Source organism: Rhinoraja longicauda, chromosome 1 (assembly GCF_053455715.1).
Source record: "Rhinoraja longicauda isolate Sanriku21f chromosome 1, sRhiLon1.1, whole genome shotgun sequence".
Lineage (NCBI taxonomy): Eukaryota > Metazoa > Chordata > Chondrichthyes > Rajiformes > Arhynchobatidae > Rhinoraja > Rhinoraja longicauda.
The window spans coordinates 95,926,751-95,950,205 of record NC_135953.1 but is presented as its reverse complement, the minus strand read 5'-3'; the positions used below and the strand labels follow the sequence as shown (position 1 = coordinate 95,950,205).

Genomic DNA, 23,455 nt, shown 5'->3' with positions numbered 1-23,455 from the left:
CTGTTTTGCAGAAGGTTTTAACACTGTTATATCATCTGTTTAACTTTAATTATAACCTTCATCTTCCTTCCATCAAGAATGTGATTCTCAAAAGATGTGTAACAATATCTGGGCTTGCTATTGACCACCCTTATGGTCCTACATTTATGGAGCACATGTTTCTTGCCTCCAGGGTACCAGAAGAGGTAATGATACCACAGGGGCCCGACAAGACCAGGTGTTTCCTGATTGAAAATCTGCTTTTCTGTTGTTTTATTCCTTTAGGACCAAAATAAACAATGGCTAACCGATGTTTACCAATTTAGCCTTGAATAAACAGGATGGGGCTGGTGTAGTAATGGAATACCCAGGCCTGCATTATATTCTCTTAATATTTCTGTTGAGTAGAGAGTTTCCTCCTCAGCATGTGCAGTGCAGAGCCATAACAACAAGTTCTCACATTAATCCCATGAAGTTTCTGCTACAATCCTGGCTGATCCTCCACTTCAATACCATGTTCCCGTTCTTGATATGTCTTTGTGTCTATCGCCTTCTCAAATATACTTCGCAAAGACCACCACGGCCTTCAGTATCAGAGAAGTCCATGTTTTCATTCACCTTCTGAATTAAGAAATTTGTCCTTATCAAGGATCACAGAGTTATAGAGCACAGGAATTTGGTCAAACTCATCCTTGCCGATCAAGATATCCCACACTATTCTCATTTACCCACGTTTGGCCAACATCCCTCTGAACCTTTACTATCCATGTGCATGTCGAAATGTCTTTTAAATGGTGTTATTGTACCTGCCTCAACTACTTCCTCTGACAAGTTGTTCCATAAACCCACCACCCTCTGTGTGAAAAAGTTGTATCTCAGGTTCCTATTAAATCTTTTCACTCTCACCTTAAACCTATGCCTTCTAGTTCTTGATTCCACTACCCTGGGAAAATGTCTTGTCTAAATTTCCTTGAGAGCCTCTTGGCATCCTCCTTTACCATTCACAATTCCACCCAATTTAATGTTGTCTGCAAACTTAAAACATTCACATCAGTTCACTTATCTAAATCATTGAAGACATAGTGTTGTACAGCACTGAAATGGGCCCAATGTCCATGTTAACCTTTTTGCCCATCCACATTTATGCTATTAGTTTCTGAATCTTTCATTGCCTTGCTTTTTAAGTGCCTCTTATAGATAGTGATTTTATCTAATTCTACCACTAACTCCAGCAATGTATTCAAGACATTACCACTCCGTATAAAAACATACCCCTCAAATCACCTTTAAAATGTTTCCCTCTCATCTGAAACCGGTGCCTTCTTGTTTTTGATACCTTGAATCTATGGGGATTTTTTTTGTGGAATATCTACCCTATCTATGCCTCTCATAATCCATCAGCGCACCCATCAGCTTCATTTGCTCCAGAGAAAACCTGCCCAGTTTATCCATTCTCTTCTGAAAACTAAAGTCAACCAATCCAGGCAAAATCTTGGTGACTATCCTTCGCAGTCTCTCTGTTGCATCATATTCTTCCTCTCGCATAGTAACCAGAACTGCACCCTTTATTATAAAAAAAGGGTTATATTTGCCACCTTCCAACTTGCAGGAACCTTTGCATAATCTATTGAAATTTGGAAGATAAAAACTAGTGGATCCATTATTTTAATTTATATTCCTTTTTGTTCTCTGGAATGCAGAAGTCCTAGGAATTCATTGCATTCAAGTCCCAAAATATTCTCCAGAGCTTCTTTTATTTACAAATACTAATTTCCTTTAATTCTATCTTTTCAGTAGACTCGTGGTTAATCAGCACTCCTGAGAAGTAATTTGTGGACTCCTGTGTGAAGACAGAACTGAAGTTTTTTTCCCCTTTTCTGAATGTCTGGAATGAGAATTTATCATCAGTAATCTTTTCTCTTTTTACACACTTGTAGAAGCTTCTACACTTCCTTGTTCCTTACAAGCTTACTCTCATACTATATTTTATCCATCTTAATAGATATCTTGGCCCACCTTTGCTGAATTCTAAACTGCTCCCAATCCTACCACTTACTACTTTTTCTGCTAACTATATATGGCTCCTCTTTGAACCTTATAAAATCCATAACTTTTGTTCGCCATGTTTGAATTGTATTTCCTTTTGTGTTTTTGTTCCATTAAGGAATGTTTAACTGATATAGCTTGTATAAAATTCCTTAAAAGTTAGCATTGCCAATCCACAATCATGCCTTTTAGTGATGATTCCCTATGTATTGCAGCTGACTCACTCCTCACGGATGATTGGTGCTTTGTACAGCTACACCAACTATGTATTAATATTACAGTCAAAGAAGTCAGCATGTGTCTCCTGGTTTAACTTTCTGGCATTGAATGAAATTGCCTTATTTTTTTGTTTCTATCCCAACCTCGATATGCATCCAAATATAATGACAACATTTTGGTCATGCTTTATCTCAAGAAAAAAATTGCCTTTCCAATTTATTGCACATGCTTCAAATTACCAAAAGCTTCTTCACGTGGAATGCAGTGAAAGCTCAGCAGTTCAACAGAAACGGTCTGGTACTGACAAACCCCAGCATGCTGAAAAATCTGCTTTAATCCCTTCATTTTTGCATGTCTTCCATTTCTAATGTTTTTATTCCATTAAACACTACTAAACAGCAGGGTTTTTTTCTGTATTTGTGGTTTACTAATATACAATAGCAGCTATTAACACCACGTATTAACAACAATGAATTCTTACAGAACGGCCTAACCCCTCTTCACGTTGCTGCTCATTATGACAACCAGAAGGTGGCATTATTGCTGCTGGGGAAAGGTGCCTCTCCTCATGCCACTGCAAAGGTATACATAGCTGCAGGTTAATAACTGTCAACAACCTCAAAACAACATGCTGTCAATGTTTTAATGTTTCTGTGTTTTGTAATATTTTAACTAACAACTGCATTTTAATGTGTCCCTTGCTAACAAATAACAAGGAAATCTGGTGGTGTGCAGATTTAAGGGACACTGCCTTCATAAAAAAAATATTGGAAACAACGATGCATGCAACAGTTGCAGTACCAGTTAACTACATCACTAGTGCTTTATTGTAGACTAAACAGCAGATGAATATCAGTTGCATACATAATCTTCATCCACATGAAAATGACACGATGCTGTGGTATTTTGTTCTGAATTATGGATTTGGAATCAGAATTAAGCAATGTGGTTGAATCCTGAATCAAAATTTAGTTTAGGTCTCCAGATATTAAATGTATGACGGAGCCCATCTGGACTGTTCTGGTTCAAAAAGGAACTTAAGATGCCATAACCTCTAAATATAATCTGAAAATTCTGGAATTAAATTGCAGATTAATTTGCCCAACCAATCAAGACGCTGCTGCAATTTTTAATAACCATTGCCGCTATCTACAAAACCGCCCACTTGAGTGTCATCTTCAAAACCTTGTATGTTCTCATCCAAATCATTGATATAGATGACTAACAGCAATGGACCCAGCACTAAACCCCGAGGCACACCACTAGTCACAGGCCACCAGATCGAAAAACAACCTTCCACCATCACCTTCTGCTTCCTTCCATAAAGCCAATTCTCTATCCATTCAACTAGCTCTCCTTGGATCTCATGCAATCTAATCTTCCAGAGCAGCCTACCATGTGTAACCTTAGAATCATAGAGTCATACAGCATAGAAATTAGTCGAACTTGCCCACACCGACCAACATGTCCCATCTACACTAGTGCCACCTACCTGCGTTTGGTCCATATTCCTCTAAATCTATCCTATCCATGTACCTGTCTAAATGTTTCTTTAACATTACAATAGTACCTGCCTCAACTACCTCCTTTGACAGCTCGTTCCATACTCACACTACCCTTTGGGTAAAAAAGTTACCCCTCAGGCTCCCATTAAAACTTTTTCTCCTCACCTTAAAACTGGTTCTTGATTACCCTACTCTGGGCAAGAGAGTCTGTACGTTTACCCGATCTATACCTCTCATGATTTTGTACACCTCTATAAGATCAGCCCTCATCCTCCTGCGTTCCAACGAATAGTGTCCTAGCCTGCTCAGCTACCCCCTATAACTCAGGCCCTTGAGTCCTGGCAACATTCACGCAAATTCTTCATGCACCCTTTCCAGCTTGACAATGTCTTTCCTATAACGTGGTCCAAAACTGAACACAATACTCCAAATGTGGCCTCACCAACATCTTATGTAACTGCGATATGACCCTCCTCCTTCTGTACTCAATATTCTGACTGATGAAGGCCAAAGTGCTGAAAGCCTTTTTGATCACCTTATCCAACTGCAATGCCGCCTTTAAGGAACTATGCACCTGCACTCTTGAATCCCTCTGCTCTACAACACACCCCAGAGCCCTACGATTGACTGTGTAGGTCCTACCCCATGACTTGTTAGTCCACTTCAGGAACCTTGTCAAATGCCTCGCTGAAATCCATATATACAATGTCCAGAGTTCTGCCTTCATTATCCGTCTTGGTCACATCTTCAAAAAGCTCAATTAGATTCGTGAGACATGATCTCCCATGTACAAACCATGCTGACTATCCCTAATCACCCTGCTGTCCATCTAAATGCATGTGTATCTTATCCCTCAGAATATTTTCTAGTAACCACAGAAGTTAGACTCAATGACCTGTGGTTCCCAGGCTTTTCCCTGCAGCTCTTCTTAAATAGAGGCACAACATTTGCCACCTTCCAGTCTTCCAGCAACTCCCCTATATTTAATGATGACTCATAAATCTCCGCTAGGACACCTGCATTTTTCTCTCCAGCTTCCCTCGTGTCCTCGGATGTGTTTGGTCAGGCCCAGGAGATTTATCTACCTTCATATGCGTTAGGATCTTCAACACCTCCTTGACCATAACACTGATTGTCCTCAAGATACTTCCATTGACTGCCCCAAGTTCCCCAGTCCTATCTTTTTCCAGGGTAAAAAGTCTCCTGTGGTTCCACACGAATTTGACTGCTTTGATTCCTGAGGGGCCCTATTCTCTTTCTGGATATGCTTTTTCCCTTAATATATTTATAATATCTCTTGGGATTATCCTTAATATTTTCTGCCTGAGTAATATTCTGTCACCTTTTTGCCCTCCTGATTTCCTTTTTAGCTTACTTCTCAGTTCCTGAAACTCTTCCATGGATACACGAGCCCAGCTGCCCATGCCTCCTTCTTATTCTTGACCAGAGCCTCAACTTCACTCGTCATCCAAGTTTCCTTACACCCACCTGCTTTGCTCTTCACTCTAACAGGAACATGCAGATCTTGGACTGTTGTCAGCACACTTTTAAAATCATCCCACTTTCTGGACGTGTCTTTTCCTTCAAACAACCTGCTCCAATCAACTTGAGCAAGTTCCTGTCCAATACCTTCAAAGATGACCTTACCCCAATTTAGAATTTTATCTTGTGTGCCCGCCCTGTTTCTACCCATAACTATCTTAAATAGAACCGTGGTCACTGGTCCCAAAAGGTTTCATCCACTTGCCTCTCCCAATTTCCTGAGACTAGATCTGGCATTGCCCTCTCCCATGTAGGTCCCTCTGCAAATTGCCTGAGGAAACTTTCCTGAACACATTTTACAAATTCTGCCTCATCTAAACCTTTTGTATGATGACATTCGCAGTCAATTTGGGGAAAGTTAAAACCCCTACAATGACAACCTTAAGTCCTGCAGCTGCCAGCAATCTTCTACCATATTTGTTCTTCTAATTCCCGTTGACTATTTGGGGGCCTGTAGTATACTCCCAACAAGGTGATCATTTTCTTCTTATTTCTCAACCCATAATGCCTCACTGGAGTCATTTCATCTCTGACCACTGCAAATTACACCAAGATTGTTGGTGTCGCGGACTGTGAGGAAGGCTGTCAAAGCATACAATAGGATATTGATCAGCTATAGAAATGGGCATGGAAATAGCATAAGCAGTTGCACATTCTTGATTAGTACATGTGTCCGAGGTAATGGGGAGAAGGCAGGAGAATGGGGTTAGGAGGGAGAGATAGATCAGCCATGATTGAATGGCAGAGTAGACGATGGGCCAAATGGCCAAAATCTGCTCCTATCACTTATGACATGACATACATGTGAGGTGTTGCACTTTGGGAGGTCAAATGTAAGGGGAAACTGTACAATTAATGCGATGATCCTTAATAGCTTTGATGTAGAAAGAGAATTTGGGGTACGTCCATAACTCCCTGAAAATAGCAACACAAATAGGTAGAGTGGTAAAGAATGCTTGTGGGTTGTTTGCTTCCATTGATTATAAGAGTCAGGAAGTCATGATGCAGCTTTATAGGACTTTGGTTAGGGTGCATTTGGGAATTGTGTGCAGTTCTGATCGCCCCATTACAGGAAGGATGTGGTGTCTTTGAAATGGTTGCAGACGAGGTTCACCAGAATGATCTCTGGATTAGGGCGCTTTAACTCCAGGGAGAGGTTGAACAGACTTGACTTGTTTTCTCTGGAGCTTTTCTCTGGAGGGGCAAAGTTTAAAGGAGATGTGCAGGGCAAGATTTTTAAACCGAGCATGGTGAATGCCTGAAACATGCTCCAGGGGATGGTGGTTGAAACAGACATGTTAATGGCATTTAAAATACTTTTGTTAGGCAGATGGATATGCAGGGAATGGAAAAGAAAGAACTGCAGATGCTGGTTTAAATCGAAGGTAGACACAAAATAGAGTAACTCAGCGGGACAGGCAGCATCTCTGAAGAGAAGGAATGGGTGATGTTTCGGGTTGAGACATAAGTCTGAAGAAGGGTCTGAAGAAGATCATCGACCCGAAACGTCACCCATTCCTTCTCTCCAGAGATGCTGCCTGTCCCGCTGAGTCAACTGGATCCTTCCCACCCAAACCACCCCCTCCCCAGGTACTTTCCCCTGCAAACGCAGGAGATGCAACACCTGTCGCTTTACCTCCCCCCTCGACTCCATGCAAGGACCCAAACAGTCTTTCCTGGTGAGGCAGAGGTTCATTTGCACCTCCTCCAACCCCATCTACTATATCCGCTGTTGCAGGTGTCAACTTCTCTACATCGGCAAGACCAAGCACAGGCTCGGCGATCGTTTCGCTGAACACCTCCACTCAGTCCGTCTTAACCTACCTGATCTCCCGGTGGCTCAGCACTTCAACTTCCCCTCCCATTCCCAATCTGACCTTTCTGTCCTGGGCCTCCTCCATTGTCAGAGTGAGGCCCAGCTCAAATTGGAGGAACAGCACCTCATATTTCGCTTGGGTCGCTTACACCCCAGCGGTATGATCATAGACTTCTCTAACGTCAGATAACCCTTGCTTTCTCTCTCCATCCCCTCTCCCTTCCCAGTTCTCCCATTAGACTTACTGTCTCCGATTACATTCTATCTTTGTCCTGCCCCCTCCTCTGACATCAGTCTGAAGAAGGGTCTCGACCCGAAACGTCACCCATTCCGTCTCTCCAGAGATGCTGCCTGACCCGCTGAGATACTCCAGCATTTTGTGTCTACCTTCGATTTAAACCAGCATCTGCAGTTCTTTCCTACACATTAGTTTTCTCGTGGTAGGTTGAGCCATGAGACCATGGTAATATTTTCAAGTTTAAAGTATATTCTTTTGGTTGCCATGGGCATCTTCAGTCATTATAGCCTAATTTTCCTGGATGATTATCAGGTATAATAATAATGAATATATTTGTTTTCAAGTCAACAAAATTATTGTAAGTATAAATAATGGGGTAAAACAAACAAAATGTGGATGGGTTGTTACGAAATGGTTACAAAGTGATCCAGAATTCACTGCAGCTGAAGGGTTTATTAATGGTTTGTTTGATGCTACTCCAAACCTTTTCTCTGTGGTCTATCCATGTTACATATAACTTAAGCAATTAGATATTGACTAATTGTTCATTTTGAAAGATACCGAAATGGAGTTTGTCAATTAATTTAAACTTTGAAAATCAGGTTTATAAACATGATAAATAATATCCTGATTAAAGACTTTGCCAGTTAATTCTTTATAAGCAAATTAAATAATTTGTGTGTTTAATTGCAGCTAACATTCTGCAAAGTTAATTTGAAAATTTAGCATAAACCACTATATGCAAACTGCCCCGGTCTAACTGTTAATGCTGTTCTAGAATGGCTACACACCTCTGCACATTGCTGCCAAGAAGAATCAGATGGAAATTGCTACTGCCTTACTGGAATATGGAGCGGAGACTAATGCATTAACAAAGCAGGGGGTTACTCCCCTTCACCTGGCTTCACAGGAGGGACACGTGGAAATGGTTTCATGTCTGGTGGATAAAAAGGCCAATGTCAGTTTGGCCACAAAGGTAATCAAGGAAATAATGGTGCCAAAGGCATTTGTCTGTAGTTACTTATTATTAAACATAAGGCAATGCCTGCATTTTAGGTATTTCCTAAAAGTACTTCCTAAAGGTCAGAGGTTCTAATTTTTTGGATATTTAATCATCTCTTATCCTGGCTCTACCTTGTATATATTTTTTAATTTTATGAAAACTTGAATTTTAGATTTAATTAGGGTCTTCAACATTAATCAACGGGGCAAGTGCGTTCAAGTGGATTTCTTTCTTGTATTTATTGACTGCAAGATTCATTCTGCATTCTGCGAGAATGCAAGACTGCATTCTTCTTTCTTCCCCCGCCAGAACTTGACAAAACATTGGGTTAGTCTGCAATACTAAATTGGTGCTGGATATTCACTGGGGTAATAATGAAATAACAGGTCCACATTAGATGCCTGGTCTCTCAGTCTGCCATGAAAATTAATGAAAAAGTGTCTCATCTGCATGTGTCTGTACCCTGGCTTGTGCAGCGGGTTCATGAAATTCCACATTTCTGATTGTCAGACTCTCTCTATTTACAGGAATGGGGGAGGAAACTTTGAGAACTAAGAGATACAGATAAATGTAACCTGGTTATAATCCTTTCTATTCCATTCCCCACCCAGCAGTTGGTCATATTGATTTTCTACTAGGCAACCAAGTAAGAATTCTTATCCACAGACTCTTATGAGACAATCCAGAAGTAGGAAGGTTGCAGGTCATGGCTTTTAGAAGAGGCTGCCATTCATGGCAGGAAGGAAAGTGAGTTAATGATTACATGAGGGAAGCCAGGCATCATTGAAGCATTAGTCTTCTCATGGCCCACAAGGCGTGTTCAAAACAGTATCAGGGAGGCATGGCTCCTTCACTTTCCTGGAATCAGGGAATTTTGGATAATTCTTTTGCCCAACTTGTGCATGCTGACAAAGATGTCTATGCGAGCTCGACCTATTTGCCTGTCGTTGGCCCATATCCCTCTAAACCTTTTATGTCCATAAACCTGCCCAAATGTCTTTTAAATGATGTCACTGTCTACCGGTTATGTTATGAGACACTGAAAGAGGCATGTTCTTTTTGATCCAGTAATATTAAAGGATATAAATGAGGTGACAAAGGGATTGAGTGGAATTTCATTCCAGATAGGAGTACCACCCACATGTTGTCCTTTGGATATTTACTGAATGCTCCACCTGATAGTCAGTTCCATTGAGTACAACTGAAAATATGATGACCAGATAATGGACAGCAGATTCAAGAACACTAATTTACTTATAGACAATAGACAATAGGTGCAGGAGTAGGCCATTCAGCCCTTCGAGCCAGCACCGCCATTCAATGCGATCATGGCTGATCACTATCAATCAGTACCCCGTTCCTGCCTTCTCCCCATACCCCCTCACTCCGCTATCCTTAAGAGCTCTATCCAGCTCTCTCTTGAAAGCATCCAACGAACTGGCCTCCACTGCCTTCTGAGGCAGAGAATTCCACACCTTCACCACCCTCTGACTGAAAAAGTTCTTCCTCATCTCCGTTCTAAATGGCCTACCCCTTATTCTCAAACTGTGGCCCCTTGTTCTGGACTCCCCCAACATTGGGAACATGTTATATGAAGCCCAGCTTGAATTTCTACTCAATTTATGCGGCTGAATTGGAATTTTAATACAGGCCGTGGCATTAAAAGTAGAATGTAAAAATAAAATCCAACCATCTGCCTATCAACCCCCCACCCCCCTCACCCACCCCCCTCATCTGTATCCACCTATTACTTACCAGACATTGTCTTGCCCCTCCTTTCTTCCAGCTTTCCTTCCCTCTCCAACTATCAATCTGAGTAAGGGTCCTGACCTGAAATGTCACATATGTTCTCCAGAGATGCTGCCTGACCAGCTGAGTTACTTCGGCACTTTGTGTCTTTTTTATATAAACCAGCATCTGCAGTTCTTTATTTCTACAATGCCTACAGTGTGTTAGACTGTAGGATTGGGATTCCTTCTACAAGCAGAAGCAGAAGAGAATGTATTCAATAGTTCTGTAAGAGGAAGTAACATTGGTTTTGATGACTGCTCCATTGATAAAAAATTTGGAGCATCATGTTGACAATATTGGATCTACTAATAGATCAGAAAGTGAGTTACAAAAGCCACCCATAAGAAAGTAATAAAACTCAGATCATTAAGATGGATGTCTTTGTGTTTTACAAATAACCAGTTTATAAATCATTTCTCTCCTATGACTGTATTTAGAGCGGACTGTCGGCCATGCACCTTGCAGCTCAGGAAGACAGGGTTAATGTTGCAGAAATCCTTGTAAAACAAGGTGCTAATCTTGACACACAGACCAAGGTATTTTTTTTGTTAAATATAATTTTGTTTTATTATTATAATATTTTAAATGTCACAGTCATTCATAAGCTAATAGTGCAAAGTAAACATATGAAACTTTATATCATGTATTTTATCAGAGGGTAAAATGCGAGCAAAATTTGGTCAAGTTTTATCATAGTCCAATGTCAATTCGATGATTCCAATGTTGCTTCAAAACCAAGATAAAATGAGTCATTTAGAGCTTATAGAACTTATTGATCAGTTATTCGTTCTCCCATGCACTTTGACAGTAAGTGCCCTGTAATCACTAGCATTAGTACACTTGTTGTTCAGGTTTCCTGCGATCATATTATTTGGTCTATGCTCTCCAATAATAAGTTATTTCTTTCAGGTGGGTTATACTCCACTGATTGTGGCTTGTCACTATGGAAACATCAAGATGGTTAATTTTCTCCTGAAACATGGTTCCAATGTCAATTCCAAAACCAAGGTAAACAAAACATTGTAGGATATTTTAACATTTGTTTTCAGTATATGGGTGCAGGGCATATTTATATTTTTGTAATTACATTGTTCATCCTTAGTTGACCCAAACATTATTTTCCTAATTGTGATGATGCCCCTCTCGTTTCGAGGATTTGAAGCAGCAGCAGTGAAGAAATACAGTATGTGCAAGTCAGGGTGATGCACAAGTTAGAGGATAGCATGAATATAATTTAAATTCATTCACTATTTTAATGGTCAATTTAAAGGACTAGGAAGACCTTTAATGCACACTATGCTGAATAGTGTGCTTAGGAAGGTGCTCTAATGCACACTATGCTGAATATACTGCAGCCCTAATTGCTTGATGTTGTACCAAGTAGCAAGATTGTTTTAAAGTCTAGCGCATGGGAGATGCAAACTCAGCTGGTCTCCATAGACTTGTCTGTGCTGGATGGAAGAGGTCAATCATGAATGTGTGTACACTTTATCTCCAACCTATCACATTGCCTCGCCCATCCCCATCTGAGCTAGGTCTGGAACATGCGTCTATCCCTGCGATTTTCTGTTTGCTTACTTTTCCTCAATTTTTCCAAAAGATTTATGTCAATTTGCTTAAAAATAATTCTTGAGGAATGTTGGTTATTCTGCAACCTTGAGAATATTGCAGCTGAGATTGACCTTCTCCTCACCTGTACACTTCTGGCAAATCTGTTATTAAGCAATCAGGATCACAAACTTAGGCTGTGTTTCTTCCTTTCTAAGGACGTGATAGTTGTCTTTTCAGTGAAACTGATCATAAATTGCTGCCGAGAACAGGAGAAGCACGAGTATTTTTAAAATCAACTCATCAGCATTATGTTTTGAATGGTTTCCATAGTAGAAAAAGGACAAAAAGATTTGAGAAAATTCAAAACAGTTGGCACTTTATTGGACCAGAGAAAATCCCAAGGTTGGCACCAGAAAAACTATTGGGGGAAAAAAACAAGTTAAAGTATTTTCCATCTAGCAAGGTGAAAATATATAAAATGGTCAGACTATGGGTTAAACTATAGGATTGTGAGAACTATGGCCCATTAATATAAGATAGTTACTGATATATCCACTATAAAAATGGAAAATTCCTTCTCTCAAAAAAACATAGGAAAATTCAATTTTTAGGTAAACAACGTATGTTTTCAAGCCAAAACTAGCTGAGGAACTGAGAGAAAAGAGAAACAAACTGAAAGGCTATGATGAGCAGATGGAATGGGAGAACTGCATATGATGTACATAACGCCAGTACACATTATTTGGACTTAATGGTCTGTTTCTCTGCCACTATGAATAAGTCTGTTTCTTATCAGACTGAATGGTCTGTTTCTGTGAATAAGTCTATGCAGCTTATTTAGCATTGGTTAGAGTTACAGAGAAATACAACTTGGAAACAGATCCTTACAGCCCACCAAGTCAGAAACAACATTTGTATTAATCTTATCAAAATATTATTTTATTTTCCTCACATTCCTATCTGCTACCCCAGGATCCTTCCATTTACCTATACACTAAGCAATATGCTGTGGCTAATGAGCTTACCAACCCACACACTTGGGAATACGAGGGGAAACCTGAGTACCTGGAGGAACACGTACAGTTACAGGGAGACCATTTGTGACACCTCAGTTATAACCATTCATCCAATAACTGCTCGTAATGTAGTACAGGATGCTGGCTCTTCATCACCTTAAGGGCAAATATTAATGTGCAATGTAAGATGGCTTTTGTGCAATATCCAGGCCCTGAGAATAATTATCAAGTGCTATTGTATCAGAATTTGTTTCATGGATCAAACTGGTTTCAGTATCAATATGGAGAGGAGTTTTTCATTTTATCCTAGCAACGTGTCGCTAATGTTTTGCTAATATTTCTCATTAATGCCATTTGGTTTTCCTTCATTCTGACTGTTCCTGAATGAATCTTACTGCATTTTCAGAATGGATACACACCTTTGCACCAGGCAGCACAGCAGGGTCACACTCACATCATCAATGTCCTCCTTCAACATGGAGCCAGAGCCAATGCCATTACTGCAGTAAGTCTATCTCTTTGCTTGGGAGTGATACTGGAAATTCTGTCTGCACAAAAGGCACATGCCTCAGTAAGCATCATTGATGTTAATAGTGATTGTTGTTGTCTTCCCAAGAGGTTACAATCTATTGACTTTAGCATTGTTTTTAGATTTCAGAGTAAGCTGCATTTAAAAAAACCCATCTTGCATCATCTATTTTTCATTACTGCATTGGGTTAGCTTTTATAATAAAAGGATGACACAAATGGTTTCTGTGTCATTCAGCTGTTGCTGATAATCACCCCTCAAGTTAACTGAACAATCGGAAGTGTCACTGAAAGCAGTGATCGAACCTGAACCAGTTAAATGGATGAAATAAAATGAAAGTTTAGATGTTTAAAATCATCACATCGTCAGCTCACATAGAAATTTGGAGAAGATTGTACATAACTGTCTATCCTTGCAGAACGGCAACACTGCCTTGGCAATTGCAAAACGCCTTGGATACATCTCTGTGGTTGATACCCTGAAGGTTGTCACTGAAGAGGTCACGACCACTACAACTGTGAGTACATCCACAATAACAGTATCTCGCGAGTGCATCAGAGTCTCTCGTTGCATTTTCTGAATAAATTTGATGCTTATTTTGCAGAATTTTCGACATAATTAATTGTAAACTAATGTTATAAGCCTGTGTCTCATCATACAAAGTTTAGATATTAAACCATTTAACAAAAACATTAATTTAAATACATACATAAGAGCTATGATATTTCTAATGAGACAGCTGGTGAGATTCAACCAGCAGTACAAGTGAGAAATCAGAGTTCTATTGGAGGAATTTGATGGAGGATTATATATTGCTTGATGTATCTGCCATTAATGAATCAAAACATTATCCTGCCTGCAGCAGAAGTCTGGTTTAAAACTATATTGAGGAAAGAGAGATGAAGAATACAAAGATATGTTTTTTATGTTTAATGGGGCAAGAACAATGAATTGAAGCCCCAATGCTATTCCAATCTGATTTGAAACTGAATTTGTACAATTTTTGCAAACATTCCTGTAATTGAGACTCCAGGATGATGTGTTGTCTCCCTGGTACCAGGGTACAGGATGTCTCGGAGCAGCTGCATGACATTCTCAAGGGGAAGGCGAGCAGTAGGAAGTCATTGTGCAAGTTGGCACAAATAACATAGGTAGGAAAAGGAATGAGGTACTGCAAAATGAGCATTGGGAGATAGGTAAAAGGTTAAAAAGCAGGACCTCCAGGGCAGTGATATCTGGATTAATTCCAGTGCCACGTGCAAGTGAGGGTGGGAACAGGAAAATAGGGCAGATGAATGTGTGGCTGAGGAGTTGGTGCAGGGGGCAGGGTTTCAGATTTCTGGACCATTGGGAGCATTTGGGACCTCTACAAGAGGGATAGGTTACAGTACATCTTAACTAAAGGGGAATAAATATCCTAGCAAGCAGGTTCGCTACAAGCATGCTAAAAAAGGAAATCAGGAGGGCAAAAAGGAGACAGCTCAGGCAGTAAATATTAAAGATAATCTCAAGAGATTTTACATACATTAAGGGAAAATGGTTAGCCAGAGAGAATAGCGCCCCTCAGGAATCAAAGTGATTAACACTGTGTGGAGCCAGAGGATTAAGCAAGGTCCTCAATGAGTGTTTCTCCTCTGTTTTTTTACCGTGGAGAAAGACATGAGGACCAGGAGACTTGGGGCAATCAATGGAAGTGGCTTGAGGGCAGTCAGTATTACAGTCGAGGAGATTCTGAAGGTCCTAAAGTGTATCACGGGAAATGGAGAAAAAGCTGGAACAGAGTAATGATTATATTGAATGGCGGTGCTGGCTCGAAAGGCCGAATGGCCTACTGCACCTATTTTTCTATGTTTCTATGTATGAAGGTAGACAAATCTCCCGGGCCTATTTAGATATATCTGAGAACACTGTGGGACGCTAGAGGGGAAATTGCACGTGCTGTGATTTATGAGCCATCATTAAATATAGGTTGGGTGGCAGAAGCCTGGAGGTTGGCAAATGGTGTGCCTCTATTTAAGGAGGGTTGCAAGCAAAACCTTAGAACAATAGGCCAGTGAGTCTAACATCTGTGGTCGAATAGTTACCAGAGAGTAGTCTGAGGGATACGATACACATGCATTTCGATGGACGGGCTGATTAGGGATAGTCAGCATGGTTTTGTGCGTGGGAGATTATGTCTCACAAATCTGTTGAATTTTATGAAAATTTGACTAAAAAGGTTGATGAAGGCAAAGCTGTTACCATTGTATGCGGATTTCAGCAAGGCATTTGACCAGGTTCCGCATGGTAGGCTGCTCTGGAAGGTTAGAACACATGGGATCCAAGGAAAGCGACCCGACTGGATAAAAAATAGGTTTTTCGGACTGAAACCTGTGACTAGTGGCGTGCATCAGGGTTCGCTGCTGGGCCCATTGCTGTTTGTCATCTATATCAATAATTTTGATGAGAATGTACAAGACATGATTAGCAAGTTTGCAGATGACATGAATGTGGTTGGCTTCGTAGATAACAAAGTGGCTATCAAAAACTGCAGCAGGTTCTTAATCGGTTGGAAAGACTGGCTGATGAATGGCTGATGGAGTTTATTGCAGAGAAGTGTGAGGTGTTGCATTGTGGGGAGTCTAACCTAGTCAGGATCTACACAGTAAATGGCAGTGTTTTGGAGGAGTATTGTAGAGCAGAGGGATCTAGGAGTGCAGGTAGATAGTTCCTTGAAAGTGGTGTCACTGGTAGATAGGGTGGTCAAGAAGGCTGTTGGCACATTGGCTTTCATTGGTCTGGGTATTGAATATAGAAGTTGGGAGATAGACACAAAATACTGGAGTAACTCAGCGGGACAGGCAGCATCTCTGGATAGAAGGAATGGGTGACGTTTCGGGTCGAGACCCTTCTTTAGACTAGAGTATCTGCCCAAACCCATGAATGCAAGTGCCTTCACCAACCTTTCCATCTGTCTTACCACTGTCAGAAAAGTATAGTTTTGGACATCTTGGTCTTCAATTCATCAGCATTCCTTAATAGCATACAGACTACACTATGTTCCTATGTACACATCCAAGTTGTTAATATCTATCACCAACAGCAACGGTCTGAGCACCGATCCCTATGGTACACCATTGGCCACAGAATGCCAATTCGAAAAACATCCTTCCACTCCTCCCCTCTGCTTCCTGTCACCAAGCACATTTTCAGTTCGATTAGCAGGCTCGCCTTAGTGTGCCTTAACCTTCCGGTCCAGCCTATCATGTGGGACCTTGTCAAGTGTCTTACTAAAGTCCTTATCAACAATATCAATTGCCCTGCCTTCATCAATCTCCTTGGTTACCTCCTCAATAACTCTATTAAATTAGTGAGGCAGAATTTCCCCTGGACAAAGCCAAGCTGACTATTCCTAATCAGTCCTTGCATTTCTAAATGTACATAAATCCTTTCCCTTTAAATTTGCTCCAATAATTTTCCTGCCACTGATGTAAGGCTGCCTGATGGTCGGAACAATAGATTTGTATGCATTTTAAGCTAGCCAAGTATTAAGTATCCATTTTAAGTTTACAGGGTAAGCTAGCCAATAATATAAAGGAGGATAGTAAAAGCTTTTTTAGGTATGTGAAGAGGAAAAAAATAGTCAAGGCAAATGTGGGTCCCTTGAAGACAGAAGCAGGGGAATTTATTATGGGGAACAAGGAAATGGCAGACGAGTTGAACCGGTACTTTGGATCTGTCTTCACTAAGGAAGACACAAACAATCTCCCAGATGTTCTAGTGGCCAGAGATCCTAGGGTGACGGAGGAACTGAAGGAAATCCACATTAGGCAAGAAATGGTGTTGGGTTGACTGATGGGACTGAAGGCTGATAAATCCCCAGGGCTTGATGGTCTGCATCCCAGGAGGTGGCTCTAGAAATTGTGGACGCATTGGTAATCATTTTCCAATGTTCTATAGATTCAGGATCAGTTCCTGTGGATTGGAGGGTAGCTAATGTTATCCCACTTTTTAAGAAAGGAGGGAGAGAGAAAAGAGGAAATTATAGACCAGTTAGTCTGACATCAGTGGTGGGGAAGATGCTGGAGTCAATTATAAAAGACGAAATTGCGGAGCATTTGGGTAGCAGTAACAGGATCGTTCCGATTCAGCATGGATTTATGAAGGGGAAATCATGCTTGACTAATCTTCTGGAATTTTTTGAGGATGTAACTAGGAAAATGGACAGGGGAGAGCCGGGGGATGTGGTGTACCTCGACTATCAAAAAGCCTTCAACAAGGTCCCACATAGGAGATTAGTGGGCAAAATTAGAGCATATGGTATTGGGGGTAGGGTACTGACATGGATTGAAAATTGGTTGTCAGACAGAAAGCAAAGAGTGGGGATAAATGGGTCCCTTTCAGAATGGCAGGCAGTGACTAGTGGGGTACCGCAAGGCTCGGTGCTGGGACCGCAGCTATTTACAATATACATTAATGACTTGGATGAAGGGATACCATTAGCAAATTTGCAGATGACACAAAGCTGGGTGGTAGTGTGAACTGTGAGGAAGATGCTATGAGGTTGCAGGGTGACTTGGACAGGTTGTGTGAGTGGGCGGATGCATGGCAGATGCAGTTTAATGTGGGTAAGTGTGAGGTTATCCACTTTGGTGGTAAGAATAGGAAGGCAGATTATTATCTGAATGGTGTCAAGTTAGGAAAAGGGGACGTACAATGAGATCTGGGTGTCCTAGTGCATCAGTCACTGAAAGGAATCATGCAGGTACAGTAGGCAGTGAAGAAGGCCAATGGAATGTTGGCCTTCATAACAAGAGGAGTTGAGTATAGGAGCAAAGAGGTCCTTCTGCAGTTGTTCAGGGCCCGAGTGAGACCGCACTGTGTGCAGTTTTGGTCTCCAAATTTGAGGAAGGATATTCTTGCTATTGAGGGCGTGCAGCGTAGGTTTACTATGTTAATTCCTGGAATGGCGGGACTGTCATATGTTGAAAGACTGGAGCGACTAAGCTTATATACACTGGAATTTAGAAGGATGAGAGGGGATCTTATCGAAACATATAAGATTATTAAGGGGTTGGACACGTTAGAGGCAGGAAACATGTTCCCAATGTTGGAGGAGTCCAGAACCAGGGGCCACATTTTAAGAATAAGGGGTAAGCCATTTAGAACGGAGATGAGGAAAAATGTTTTCAGTCAGAGAGTTGTAAATCTGTGGAATTCTCTGCCTCAGAAGGCAGTGGAGGCCAATTCTCTGAATGCATTCAAGAGAGAGCTAGATAGAGCTCTTAAGGATAGCGGAGTCAGGGGGTATGGGGAGAAGGCAGGAACGGGGTACTGATTGAGAATGATCAGCCATGATCACATTGAATGGTGGTGCTGTCTATTGTCACCAATTATATAGAGTAAATCAATAGTGTAACTAATCAATATGAAACCTTAACTGTCAGTTAATATAACCCTTTGCAATATATTTTTTCAGAAATTGTTACCATAAGGACCTTCATAATGTGAAATGAACAGCTTTGTCTTTTTCGTGTCCTATTTATTCTCCCAATTTCAAGACCAGTTAATGACACCATGTCGTGATGGTGTCAGATTAAAACTGAATGCTGCAATTGATCCCCAGCTAATTCATTTATATTTTCCTTTAACATCCCGTTTGTGAAGTGCCAAAGAGCTTTGTGGTGACCATACGGACCCTGAAAATGGGTGAGACTATATCCTAGCATCGCATGGACTGCCTGAGTCTCAGGTAGATTTTGGGTTTACATGGATCCTATTTGGATCCAACTTCCATCTGCCCCAAACGGGTTTTATGTATTCAGAGGAGCACTCAAGGAAACGTAATCTCCCATTATCCTTAATGTCATGAAAATCATATCTTCACGGTTCTGTAACTACAGAAATTTGTGAGCCAAATTTAAAATATGAAGAAAGTCAATAAACAATTTTCCTCCAAATATATGAATGAAAATGTGTATTCCCTGATTTATGTCATGGTGTCTCATTGATATAAATGTATTCAGCTACACTTTGCAAAGGATGGAAGTGTCAAAGGAAATCCAAAAAACAGTAGTGACACAGCATTCGCTCGCTAATTATGCTGCCATCCAGTGGTTCACTACGAGCTATTAACATATTCCTGTATTCCTGTTTTTGCTTGCCACAGACGGTAACTGAAAAACATAAACTGAATGTACCTGAGACAATGACTGAGATCCTGGATGTCTCAGATGAGGAAGGTGAGAAATGCATTCTTGTTTGCAATACTGTCAATGATGTGAATTGTTTACCATTCTAAAATTTTCTTCCTTGGTCTTTGATGTGATTGATATTCTTTTAAAAAGTACTACACCATTAAATCAATTTTAACCTAGAATTTAAGTAAAGTGTTATATTGAACTAGGCCTATATTCCATGGCGTGCAGGAGGATGAGGGGTGAACTTATAGAGGTGCATAAAATCATGAGGTGAATAGACATGGTGAATGCACAGTTTTTTAAACCCAGGGTAGGGGAATCAAGAACTAGAGGACATAGGTTTAAGGTGAGAGGGGAAAAATGATTTGCAGTTGAGCTCCTTGGGATATTTTTATGTTAAATATGCCACTTAACCATAAGTGTGGTCATGTGTTGTAAATATCCAGACTAATACAAAAAGTTCTGAATGATTAAATCTAATTCCATTTTCCTCTCTTATCTGTTAATTAACAGAACACTTTTATTCACAATCTTCCCAGAAATTATTCCATCTGTACAGTAGGTTACATTTTTTGTTGCTTAATTTGCTACTATAGCTGTGTCTATTGATAGTTGCCTCAGCTATTTTTGCTTTATCATTGCTGACAGAACACTGTTCAATGAAATTTGATTATGTCTTATAGATGGCCTAAAAGTGACAATGCTTTTGATAATGCAGTACCTAGTGTTCAGCTTAGCACTGCAGTAAGAACTTAAAGCTTCTAATTAGCAGTGAGTGAATTGTAGCAGTATACTTTAATACACAGTGCAAATCCACATAAATCCGTTAAATTTTAATGCTGCATTTACAGTATGTGTTAATATTAAGTTTCACCAGTGGTGGTGGTGGGCAATAGTGGATGATCCAACTATAGTACACATCTTCCAATGTTCAGGATAATTGAAAGATGACCAATCCCTTCTTTTTGTTTGTATGGCAACGTTGAATGCTTACATCTGATAATATTTTCTGATAATGTCACACGGTCACATGAAATTTGCTCTCCCTCTGTAGAATGTAACTTAAATAATGTTCATTGGAATTGGCTATGCATTGCCCAACTGGCAACAAGTGCATTTTTAGCCCACATCACGGCATTGTCTACCTCTACACATCAATCGCACGTGGCGCAGCGGTAGAGTTGCTGCTTTACAGCGAATGCAGCGCCGGAGACTCAGGTTCGATCCTGACTACGGGTGCTGCACTGTAAGGAGTTTGTACGTTCTCCCCGTGACCTGCGTGTGTTTTCTCCGAGATCTTCGGTTTCCTCCCACACTCCAAAGACGTACAGGTATGTAGGTTAATTGGCTGGGTAAATGTAAAAAAAAAATAAAAAAAATTGTCCCTAGTGGGTGTAGGATAGTGTTAATGTACGGGGATCGCTGGGCGGCGCGGACTTGGTGGGCTGAAAAGGCCTGTTTCCGGCTGTATATATATGAATATGAATATGAATGAATATCTTAGTTCTTGTTGGTACAATCACAATTGCCCAATCTCCAAGGAAGTCTGAATAACCTTTCACTGAGTGGAAACTGTAGTCTTTCCATCTCCAGCTGCTAGAGAACAGAGGTTTATAAAATAACAAGAAGATAAAGTGGTTGGTCACAGTAAATTTTCCAATTCAGGGGAGTCTAAAACTTGAGGCTGTAGGTTTAAGGTGGGAGGGGAATGATTTAAAAGGGACCTCATGGGCACATTTTTTAACACAGAGAATGGTGGATCTATGGAACAAGCTGCCAGTAAAAAAAGAGGATTAGAATGTTTAAAAGGAATTTAGACATGTTGATGGTGAGGAAAAGTAAGAGGGATATGGGCTGTGTGGGTAAATGAGGCCAGCTTAGGAAATAATCTTTGTCGGCATGGACAAGTTTAGTTTAGTTTAGAGATGCAGTATGGAAACAAGCCCTTTGACTCACCGAGTCCATGATCCTGCACCAAATTCACTTGGACCATCTCCAACATCTCCCTACCGTTTCATGATCTTACCGTCTCCATCACAGGAGATGGACTATCAATGGACATCTATTATAAACCCACTGACTCCCACAACTATATAGACTACACTTCTTCTCATCCTGTCTCCTGCAAAGACTATCCCCTACTCCCAATTCCTCCATCTACGCCACATCTGCACCCAAGATGAGGTGCTCTATACCAGGACATCTGAGATGTCTTCATTCTTTAGGGAATGGGGGTTCCCTTCTCCCATCATTGATGAGGCCCTCACTTGGGTCTCCTCGATATCCCGCAGCTCCGCTCTTGCTCCCGTTCCCTATAGTCGCAACAGGGACAGAGTCCCCCTTGTCCTCACCTTCCACCCCATCAGCCATCGCACACAGCACATAGTCCTCCGACATTTTCGCCACGTCCAACAGGATCCCACCACTATCCACATCTTCCCATCTCCACCCCTTTCCGCTTTCTATAGAGACCATTCCCTCCGTAACTCCCTAGTTAACTTGTCCCTTCCCACCCAAACCACCTCTTCCCCAGGTAATTTCCCCTCTAACTGCAGGGGATGCAACACCTGCCCTTATACCTCCCCCTCGACTCCATCCAAGGACCCCAACAGTCTTTTCAGGTGAGGCAGAGGTTCACTTGCACCTCCTCCAACCGCATCTACTGTATCCGCTGTTCCAGGTGTGGACTTCTATATATTGGCGAGACCAAGCGCAGGCTCGGCGATCGTTTCGCTGAACATCTCTGCTCAGTCTGCCTAAACCTACCTGATCTCCCAGTTTCTAAACACTTTAACTCCCCCTCCCATTCCCACACTGACCTTTCTGTCCTGGGCCTCCTCCACTGTTAGAGTGAGACCCAGCAAGGAAAAGCACCTCGTATTTTGCTTGGGCAGCTTACATCCCAGCAATATGAATATTGACTTCTCCAATATCAAGTAACCCTTGCTTTCTCTCTCTCTCCATCCCTCCCCCTTCCTAGGCTTCCAACCAGTCTGACTGTCCCTGATTAAATGTTATCTCTGTTTGCTTCATTGTCACCTTCTCCCAGTTAACAATGAGCTATTCTACATTTTCCTTGACCTACATCTCTTTTGATGTCTCGTTAATACACCTTTCCCTTCCTTTTCTCTGTGTGTCCCTCTCCCTGACTCTCAGTCTGAAGAAGAGTCTTGACCCGAAATGTCACCCATTCCTTCTATCCAGAGATGCTGCCGGTTCCGCTGAGTTATTCCAGCATTTTGTGTCTCCAACCATAAATTACGCGTTCACACAAGTTCTATGTTATCCCACTTTTGAATCCACTTCCTAGGTACTAAGGCAATTTACAGAGGTCAATTAACCTACAAATCCACACATCTTTGGGATATAAGAGGAAACGGGAGCACCGGGAGGAAACCCATGCGGTCATAGGGAGAACATGTAAACATGACGCAGAGAACACCCTAGGTGACAATTGAACCTGTGTCTCTGGCACTGTGAGGCAGCAGCTCAACCAGAGCTGTAGGGCCGGTATTACTCTTATTCTGTGACTCTAATGAGATTGGCCTACTCAAAGTATGTACCCTTAGTCAGTAGAAACCTAGAAAATTCATCCTCTATTGGCTGTTGAGAGACCCTCTAATGCCTCTGACTTAACCTTCAACCTTTTTGAATTGAAGTCTTACAAACTATTGAGAAAATAAGATGCTTATATTTGGAATCAAACCACAAACTGATGAGCACAGAGATCGGCAAAATAAATTAATTTAAAAACATTCCTCGTTATCTTTTGAACAAGAGGTATCTGAACTTGTGATGAAGGAGCTAGACTGATTGAGACACAGGCACTGCAAGTTGAATCCAATGCAGATAAAATGCTGAACATGTTTATTTCATCCACTTTTGCTCAGCCTAATGGAGGAGGGTTGAGTGATGTTTGAACAATTTCCACAAGGAAAAATAAAACTCAGTCTGATTAACTGTTGTGTTCTTTCTAATTACTGTTCACCTTGTACAAGGAATTAACAATCTAACTGAGCAAAAGCCACTGGTGTGATTACA

The 23,455-nt window shown here is 41.1% G+C and overlaps 1 protein-coding gene across 35 annotated transcripts in view; it reads left to right on the top strand.

Annotated features, from left to right (window-relative positions):
• LOC144595313 (ankyrin-2-like) overlaps positions 1-23,455 on the top strand; it is a 447,988-nt gene that overhangs the window by 288,488 nt on the left and 136,045 nt on the right. For 17 of the 35 annotated variants that reach the window (XM_078402778.1, XM_078402950.1, XM_078402686.1 and 14 more), the window contains 8 exons: positions 2,728-2,826; positions 8,124-8,321; positions 10,577-10,675; positions 11,049-11,147; positions 13,113-13,211; positions 13,654-13,752; positions 19,384-19,456; positions 19,928-19,972. In XM_078402778.1, coding sequence (XP_078258904.1) covers positions 2,728-2,826; positions 8,124-8,321; positions 10,577-10,675; positions 11,049-11,147; positions 13,113-13,211; positions 13,654-13,752; positions 19,384-19,456; positions 19,928-19,972 — 811 coding nt within the window. The remainder of the gene's footprint in view (positions 1-2,727; positions 2,827-8,123; positions 8,322-10,576; positions 10,676-11,048; positions 11,148-13,112; positions 13,212-13,653; positions 13,753-19,383; positions 19,457-19,927; positions 19,973-23,455) is intronic. The other 18 variants (XM_078402942.1, XM_078402918.1, XM_078402911.1 and 15 more) reach the window with 3 other exon arrangements.